This window comes from Rhinopithecus bieti, unplaced genomic scaffold (assembly GCF_001698545.2).
Source record: "Rhinopithecus bieti isolate Rb0 unplaced genomic scaffold, ASM169854v2 scaffold_11744, whole genome shotgun sequence".
NCBI classification, from domain to species: Eukaryota; Metazoa; Chordata; class Mammalia; order Primates; family Cercopithecidae; genus Rhinopithecus; species Rhinopithecus bieti.
Genome location: NW_016807094.1, coordinates 1,672,679 through 1,681,883, shown reverse-complemented (window position 1 = coordinate 1,681,883; position 9,205 = coordinate 1,672,679). Strand labels below are relative to the sequence as shown.

Genomic DNA, 9,205 nt, shown 5'->3' with positions numbered 1-9,205 from the left:
TCACAGGTATTTTAGTAGAGACAGGGTTTCACCGTGTTAGCCAGGATGGTCTCAAAAAAAAAAAAAAAAAAAAAAAAAAAAGTGGTATACCATTCGCTTTTCAAGAACATAAGTGAGAAGGGGCAAGAAAATACTTATGGGTGGGGCCGGGTGCAGTGGCTCATGCCTGTAATCCCAGCACTTTGGGAGGCCAAGATAGGTGGATCACGAGGTCAAGTGTTCGAGACCAGACTGGCCAACATAGTGAAACTCCGTTTCTACTAAAAACATAAAAAATTAGCCGGGTGTGGTGGCGGGCACCTGTTATCCCAGCTACTCGGGAGGCTGAGGCAGGAGAATCGCTTGAACCTGGGAGGCGGAGGTTGCAGTTCATGTCACTGTACTCCAGCCTGGGCAATAGTGTGAGACTCTGTCTCAAAACAAAAACATATGCGAGGGGAAAAAAATCAATTTTGCATTTGACAATGATTACAAAATCCCTTATTATCATTAACATCCAGGAAAATACTCACTGGCAGTTTATTTCCATTAAGAAAGACTTTGACATCTTTGGTGGATCCAGCAATATCATATGCTCTTCTCACCATTAGTGCAACAATATCTTTGTCCAGGCTTTGCATTTTAAACTTAGACAAATCAGGCTGAAAGGTGATACATGTATAATCTTCTCCACTGAAGGGCTTGAGTTCCATCTCACCAGCTCTCCCCATATTATCCATCCATGTCTATGGAAGTAAAGAATAAGAAAGATGAAAAATTCAAGTCATCTCACAAACTAGAAGTAAATAACATAAATTTATGAGTCCTAATAACCTAATATCGCTTATGAATAATTTTCCTTACTTCAATAGCTTATAAATTATGTTAAATTAAACCAACCATTAATGCCATTATAAATGGCTATGCTACTACCATTTATCATTAAGGTACAAGACACTTTTTTACTTGCCTGTTTGAACATTTTCTTGTATTCTCTACTGGCTGTTTCCACAGTAAATTTGGTACTGAATATGTTACACAATTTGGCTCCATAGCCATTTCGACCACCTGGGCAAATAAATATGAAACACTATTTTATTGTTATTATCTCATTGACAGCTTTATTTCTTAATCACTGGCAGAGCTATTCAATTATAGAGATTTATTTCCATATTTTTAACCCTCATGCCACAGATAGTCATTTAAAATACATATATTTTTAGTAACAAATATGTTATTTCCCCTCAATACTCTACCTGTCACTTTCTTTTCATCATCATCATAGTTACTAGAAGTTAGGAGCTGTCCAAATATGAGAGCTGGGACATACATCTTTTCAACTTTGTGTTCAACAACAGGAATACCTTTTCCATTATTCCATATACTAATTAAATTATTTTCCCTAAGAAAACAAGATTGAAAATTGTATTGTACAACACATTAAATGAATGCTTACCATTTAAAAATATTTAAATACTATTATTTCTAAAATATGTATATTCAGGCTGAGCGCGGTGGCCTATGCCTATAATCCCAGCACTTTGGGGAGGCTGAGGAGGGTGGATCACTTGAGGCCAGGAGTTCTGGCCAACATGTTGAAACCGTCTCTACTAAAAATAAAAAAATTAGCCAGGCTTGGTAGCGCACGCCTGTGATTCCAGCTACTTGGGAGGCTGAGGCAAGAGAATTGCTCCAAGTGTTGGGATTATAGATGTGAGCCACCACGCCTATCCCTCAATTTTTTTGACTCTTTTCATATATACCTTCTGAAATTCAGCAGGAACAACATTTCCCACCATGCTCAGTTCCTGACATTCCTGAAATAGGAGTCAAGAGGAAAAAAAAAACTTTTCCAACACCTGAATAGACACTGATAATGTTGAAAAAATATAAAATTTTAAAATGTTAGAGTAAACAAAGGGAAATGATTTATGCCCAATGGAAAGAAAAGAACAATCTGGAAACATTATTATACACCACTCCCACTCCTTTTTTGAGACAGCATCTTGCTCTGTCACCCAGGTTGGAGTGCAATGGCAGGATCACAGCTCACTGAAGCCTTGACCTCCTGGGCTCAAGCAATCCTCTCACTTCAGCCTCCCGAATAGCTGGGACTACAGGCGTGCATCACTACATCTGGCTAATTTTTAAATTTTTTGTAGAGATGAGGTTCTCACTGTGTTGCCCAGGCTGGTCTCAAACTACTCCTGGGCTCAACTGATTCTCCCACTTTGGCCTCCCAAAGTGCTGGGATTACAGGAGTGAGCCACCATGCCTATTATACCCCTTTAAAGAGGATCATCTATACATCTCTTGTTCCCACCCAACAATATACATTGCAAAACAAACATAAAAGGGAAAAACAGGCTGGGTGCGGTGGCTCATGCCTATAATCCCAGCAATCCCAGCACTTTGGGAGGCTGAGGCAGGCAGATCACCTGAGGTCAGGAGCTCGACACCAGCCTGACCAACTTTTGTTCAATTCAACAAGTGACTCCTGAGCAGCTATGGTATGCTGTAGAATAATGAGAGAGAACCCTAGAAAGATATGGTACTGTCTGTGCTTAAGAACTCATTTGTTGGCCGGGCGTGGTGGCTCATGCCTATAATCCTAGCACTTTGGGAGGCTGAGGCAGGCGGATCACGACATCAGCAGTTCCAGTCCAGTCTGGCCAACATAGTGAAATCCCGTTTCTACCAAAAAAATAAAAAATTAGCCGGGCGTGGTGATGTGCGCCTGTAATCCCAGCTACTCTGGAGGCTGAGGCGGGAGAATTGCTTGAACCTGTAAGGTGGGTTCAGCCTTGGGCAACAAGAGCAAAACTCCGTCTCAAAAAAGAAAAAAAAAAAGGAAAAACAGTATCAATCATAAACTGCCTTGCTGTCAAATAAAATGCTGAAAACTTATTTGGACTTATTTCAGTTAATTCTTGAATGGTAATACATTTTAGTTAATAACTAGATATGCGTTATGGTTCTTGTTCTACATAGTACTTATTATCTATAAAAGACTAATTAAAACTAGCTCAACATTTTTTAAAGACTATGATATTGAGTTCTTAGGAAAATCCAGGTATACTTTGTCATAATTAATCAGACTAATAAAAAAGTGAAATAAGCACCCTGATCACCCACAAAGAGACACCCCGCATTTATAAGCAGAAAGGTTAGATCAAATTGTTCTCTACCACCACCTACTGGTTTACTGTTTGAATAGCATCATGAGAAAAAGTTAAAACTCTGGATGCCAGAATACTTAAGGCCATTACTGAAGGTGCTTGCTCAAATATTTAGGGATTAAGTGTCATAAGGCCTGTAATTTATTTTGAAATGATCCATAGCAAATAGGCTGGGTGCCATGGCACACACCCATAATGCCAACACTGGAGGATTGCTTCAGGCCAGGAGTTCGAAGATCAGCCCAGGCACTTCCTCAAAAAAACAAAACAAAACAAAACAAAACAAAAAACAAAAAAAAGAACTAATTAAAAAAAAGATGGAGAAAATATGGAAAAACGTTGGCAACTGTTGGGTCTAGGTGGTGGGTATCCACAGGTTTTTCATTTTAGCATTCTGCTTTTGTGTACTTTTGTGAACTTCTGTTTAAGAAAAGCCAACTTCACCAGTAATGAAAATATATGCAAATAACAATAGCAATGAGCTACATAACAAACAAAAACTAAGCAAAAGACGTACGGATCAATTGTGACTCTAATACAAGACATTTTTGGGTCCCTTTGTTTGTTGTCCGCAGCATTAACTGAAAGAAAATAAAATATACATTGGTAAGAAATTAGTGTTTTAAAAAAACATTCTGTAACCCTAAGTAAGATATAGAAAAAAAAGTTCCCAAACAGCACAGGAGTGGCATTAATAAGGTGTTAATTTAGGAAGTTTTGTTCATAGTACTGTTTCCAGGAGAAAACTCAATCTCCTGGGCTCCAGGAAACCACCTCACCTTTGTCAACTAATTGAAATGACAGGAGCCCTGGCTACAGCAGGTTTGCTAGAAATGATACTTTTTTTTAACTTTTATCTTTTTTTATTTTTATTTGGAATGATACTTCTTACGAAAGATTTGACCAGCAGATCTTTATGTTAAAGGATTTACTCACCTAGAATCTCATCAAAGATTTTGTACAAACCAGGAACAAAAGTGACTTCCCTATAGTTAATGCCAACATCTTCATCGTAAACCCACATTTGCTAGAAATAAGGCAAAGAAATAGTTATTTTTACTCTGTATTCATTGTTCTGTTATCATGATTACTGTAAAGTCTTCGTATTAAATATTACCATATTTAGGCCAGTTCCAGTGACACTCACTACCCAAGAGGTACAGAAAGAAGAGTATCCATTTCAAGGACTAGGTAACTGCCTTTGATGAGCTTGATTTTACCTGGGTTACTAATTCCACAGAACCAATGTAGGTGTCTGGGCGGAGCAAAATATGTTCCAATTGTGTTTTCTTTTGATAGATTCTTTCAATAGACAGTCTTTTCTTAGCATCTTCATTTTTCTTTATTTTGTTGACTTGCATATTTTCATTTACAGGCTAGCAATTAAAAAAAGAGAGAGAGAAGGGGATTTTTAATCATAAGTTCACCCCAAACTAGGAACAAAATGCCTACCATAGTGAGACGTCAATACACATTGCAATCTGTTAGTAGGTAGTGGTGGGGTTGTGTACAAAGAGGACAATTTAAATTCGCTGCGGCCAGGTCCTCAGGTGTCAGGTTAAACAGACACGTATTATCTCACCAAGTGGGTCTGTCTGGAAACCTCTTTTCTTGAGCAACGTGGTAGATGTCATCAATAAAATGCACCCACTTCTTTCAGTTCCTGCACACATTATTTACCGAGTGCCTATTATTATAAACCACGGTGTCCCGAGCACACCGCAGATTCTAGTTCGGCAGCAGCAGCTGGGGCGGCTATCAGTTCAATCCCTTGGCCACATGAGCGTTGCGAACTCAGGAAGGGGGCGCTTTTGGCAGCTGGCCAGCCGCTCCAGGGGAACACTGCGGCATGCTCTGCCCTTTCCAAGATCGGGGACATTCAAGACCGTTTTCAAGCAGAGGGCAGGAGGGGAAAGCATCTGTACGCGCGACTCAATAACGTCGCACCTGGGCCGCTGTAACATGGATCTACTACGGGACCAACGGACTCCTGCCCCTAGAAACAGGGCAACAGCGCACTGCACCCTGGAAGCCGGATCATACTTCACTACTAGCACCAGAAGGGGCTTCCGCCTCTCCACGATCACCCCGGAACCGGGAGATGGAGAATATGGGCTCCCAAGCCTGTCGCCGGCCTGACCGCAGCCCCGGAGCTTCACCCGTCACGGGCGGCCAGAGAGATGCCCGGGCAGCGCTGAGGCTCCACCGCCAGTCCCTCCCGCGAGCCGTACCTGCAATGGTGACACTTCCATGGTGACGGTCGTGAAGGGGGTCGAGAACCCTGAAAGCGACTAAACAGGCAGGACCCACGAGACCACACCGGACCAAGCCGCTTCTCCACAGACGCGCGTCGGTTAGGAGAGCTCCACTTGAACCTTCCTTTAGCCCGCCCGAAGCAGACGAGCCAATCCCTGACTCGCTCTCACTGTCTCCGTCCAGAAGAACCAATCGTAACTGGTCTTTTATATCCACCTATGAACGGTTGAGTTGGCCAGGGGTTTGTTTGAATAAACCAGTCAGGTTAGGGAGGCGGGACTAGAGAGGTTTCAAAAGGCACCACTCGGCGTCGTAGCGGAGAGATTGACAGGGAATCTGGCCAATGACAAAGGCTCACTTGTTTTGTAGTGCGGAAAGCTTGAAAGAGATGGGCGTTGGAAGCGGGAAGGGGTTGCCTGAGGCAAAAGCCTGCAGGTGAAAAAAGCAAAGGATGTTTATTCTCAGGAACTGCCAATCTATCTAAGATCCCTGAAATCTAAAAACTGTCCTCTGTTCTGACGTTGTTAGCGAGGGGAATGGGAGCCTTAGCTTCGTTTTCCTGAGGAAACTGAGTGCCGGCTTTCTGGGCAGGCAGCCTGGCTACTTGGTCGAAGCGTACGGATTCTGGCATCTGCCTCAACCCCGCCCCCTTTCCCCTCGAATTTATTTTTCAAAGAAATAAAATTAGGCTGTGTGCGGTGGCTGGCGTCTGTATTCGCAGCACATTGGGAGGCCGAGGTGGGAGGATCGCTGGAACCTAGGAGTTGGAGACCAGCCTGGGCAACATAGCGACACCCCGTCTCTACCCAAAAAGGAAAAAAAAAAAAAAAAAAAATAGCCGGGCGAGGCGGTGCACCTCTGTAACTCCAGCTGCAGAGGCTGAGGAGGGAGGATCGCTTGAGTCCCGGAGATCGAGGTGCCTTGAACTGTGATCGCTCCACTGCACTCCAGCCTGAGTGACAGAGCGAGACCATATCAAGAGATAAATAAATAAATAATACAAATAATCAAAATAAAAGTGCTACAGTTGTGGTTTAGGGGTTCCATATAATGGAAGGATGTAGAAAGGCTTTGCAAAATGGAGGGCAGCAGCATTCAGGTCCCCAGTAGGGCAGCGCTAGACTGCAGCTGGTAAATGGAAAGGGATAACTTGTGGTCGTAGCCTCTTGAGCTGAGAGGGTGGGCTCAGCCGTCCGGGGCTGAAACCTTTTCCGCAGCCAGCTGGCCGGATGCCCTCCGACTGGCTACTTTTGCTCACCTCCGTGAACCCTGCAGTCCAGAACAGCTCTTCCAATTTGACAAGGAAATGCGAAAGACTGAAGGTTTTTTGTTTGGTTGGTTTTTGTTGTTGTTTTTTTTGAGATGGAGTCTCATTCTGTTGCCCAGGCTGGAGTGCAATGGCACGATCTCGGCTCACCGCAACCTTCACCTCTCGGGTTCAAGCGATTCTCCTGCTCCAGCCTCCTGTGTAGCTGGAATTACAGGCGCCCGCCTGGCTAATTTTTGTATTGTTTAGTAGAGAGGGTTTTGCCATGTTGACCAGGTTTCAAACTTCTGACGTCAAGTGATCTGCCCGCTTCGGCCTCTCAAAGTGCTGGGATTACAGGTGTGAATTACTGTGCCCGGCGAAGACTGAAGTTTTAAAATTACTCTTACATATAAATGTTTGAGTGGATTAAACAAAGTTATTGCCCTTACAAGATGCCAGGAAAAAAGAAAAAAACAAAACTGCACAATTTGAGTGCCTACTAATTCCAACTGAGTCACCTCCTTCCGTTCATTGCTTTCTTCCTCTACCTGGGTTTCAGTCCCACCTCAGCAATTTGCCATTCGTGTCATTTCGATGGAGGAAGCCTCTCCGTGCTTCGGTGGGGGGAGGGGAAAGATGCCACTCTCTGCAGGACACCCGAGGGCCCTGACAGAAACCAGCCATGCTGGCTTCTACCTCCTGAAACACACTGCCTCCAAGGTAGTGGGGATGGTGGGCATGCTTCCCCAAGGATGGCAGCTCAGTCTCTGCAGCTCCCGGCCTCCACCCTGTAGCTCATCCTAACCTGCAGTGACCCACCTGGTGATGAGGCAACAGGAATTTAACAAGCAGCTCCAGCCCTATATTTTGGGGGCCCAGCTTTAAATCTCTGCTGCAGTTTAGCCTGATCCTGTGTGTCTTTGTTCCAAAAACCCAGAAGCAGTACTGTGGAGTCAAAAGGACTTTGGGGGCCGGGGCACCCCAATAACTATTTGTTTATAAATTACAGATATATAGGCCAGGTGTTGGTGGCTCACGCCTGTAATCCCAGCACTTTGGGAGGCCGAGGTGGGTGGATCACCTGAGTTCAGGAGTTTGAGACCAGACTGGCCAACTGGGTGAAACCCTATCTCTACAAAAATACAAAAAAAATTAGCCATGCCTGATGGCGGGTACCTGTAATCCCAGCTACTTGGGAGGCTGAGGTGGGAGAATAGCCTGAACCTGGGAGGCGGAGTTTGCAGTGAGCTGAGATTGTACCATTGCATTTCAGCCTGGGCGACAGAGCAAGACTCCGTCTCAAAAAAACAAACAAAAAAACACAAAAGGACTTTGGGGCCACACACACCTAAGTTAGAATTCTTCCTGGGTCTCTTGGTTTCCCCATGCCATTATCCTTCATCGAAGGCACAGAGGGCAAAATGAGACATGCAAGTGTCTGGGACAATCCTTTTCCAGCTCTCTAGCACAAGGTGGTCTTGCTCTGGCCCACCCCCCTTCTATTCTGGGTACAAACTGTTTCTCTGCCAGCCCCTTCCTCTTCCCAGAGCCTATTGCAGGGGGTCCTGCAGGACTTGTGGGGACTATTGAAGAAAGAAGTGGGTGGGGGTCTGGGATGGGTGGGCCTGGGAGGCACTGCACACAAAGAGGGAACTGCAGGTGCCTGCCAGACACTAGTCCTGGGAGGCAAGAAGGGGTTGGGGGTAATTCCAGGGGGCTGTGGTTTGGGGAGGGGAAAGATGCCATCCTCATTATCCACCCACCCTGCCCCCACTCTGCAAGGGCCCAAAGTAGCTACCTGGACATTACCCCCCTCCCTCCCCCAACCTGTATTTGAATATGTGGTTGAGTACTTAAGGCAGACCCCTGACTAGGGTATTTGCTGGGTATATGACCTTGGGCAAGTCACTCAGTCTCCCTGTGCCTCCATTTCTTCTCATCAAAAGACAAAATTACAAGTTAAGTTGTAGATCAAATTGACTTTTATTGTGATTCATGAATTGGGGTAGCCCCCATTCTACAAAACAGAACAAAACTTCCACTGGGCAATAGCAGAACAGTGGGTTTTGTAAGGTGGGAACCAGGAAACAGCAATAGAAAAAAACCTGATTGGTTAACATCAGGTACTTCAGATTAGTTTTTTGTGGAGTTAAAGCAGAGGGGACTTCCTTATTAAACTGACTTAGGTAGATTGGACTCCTGTTTTCAGGAAAAAGTCCATTTTGGAATCTATCTGCTTCTTTAAAGTTTCAGTTGGATTTTGTGGCATTTAGCATGAATGACCCCATCTTGGTCTGGTCTGGTCTTTTGGGGCCTAGTGTAGCAGCCCAGTTTAAAACAATGACCTCTACAATTTTATTTATTTATTTTTTTTAGACAGAGTCTCACTCTGTTGCCCAGGTTGGAGTTCAGGGGTGCGATCTCGGCTCACTGCAACTTCCGTCTCCTGGGCTCAAGCAATTCTCCTGCCTCAGCCTCTGGAGTAGCTGGGATTACTGGAGTGCACCACAACGCTCAGATAATTTTTGTATTTTTAGTAGAA

The 9,205-nt window shown here is 44.4% G+C and overlaps 1 protein-coding gene across 1 annotated transcript in view; it reads right to left on the bottom strand.

The window, feature by feature from the left end:
* TOP2A (DNA topoisomerase II alpha) overlaps positions 1 to 5,875 on the bottom strand; it is a 31,548-nt gene extending 25,673 nt beyond the window's left edge. Inside the window, 7 exon segments of the mRNA XM_017880200.1 lie at positions 513 to 725; positions 950 to 1,047; positions 1,236 to 1,381; positions 3,676 to 3,739; positions 4,095 to 4,185; positions 4,379 to 4,534; positions 5,390 to 5,875. Coding sequence (XP_017735689.1) covers positions 513 to 725; positions 950 to 1,047; positions 1,236 to 1,381; positions 3,676 to 3,739; positions 4,095 to 4,185; positions 4,379 to 4,534; positions 5,390 to 5,410 — 789 coding nt within the window. The 5' untranslated portion in view covers positions 5,411 to 5,875.
* Positions 5,876 to 9,205: the final 3,330 nt, after the last annotated feature.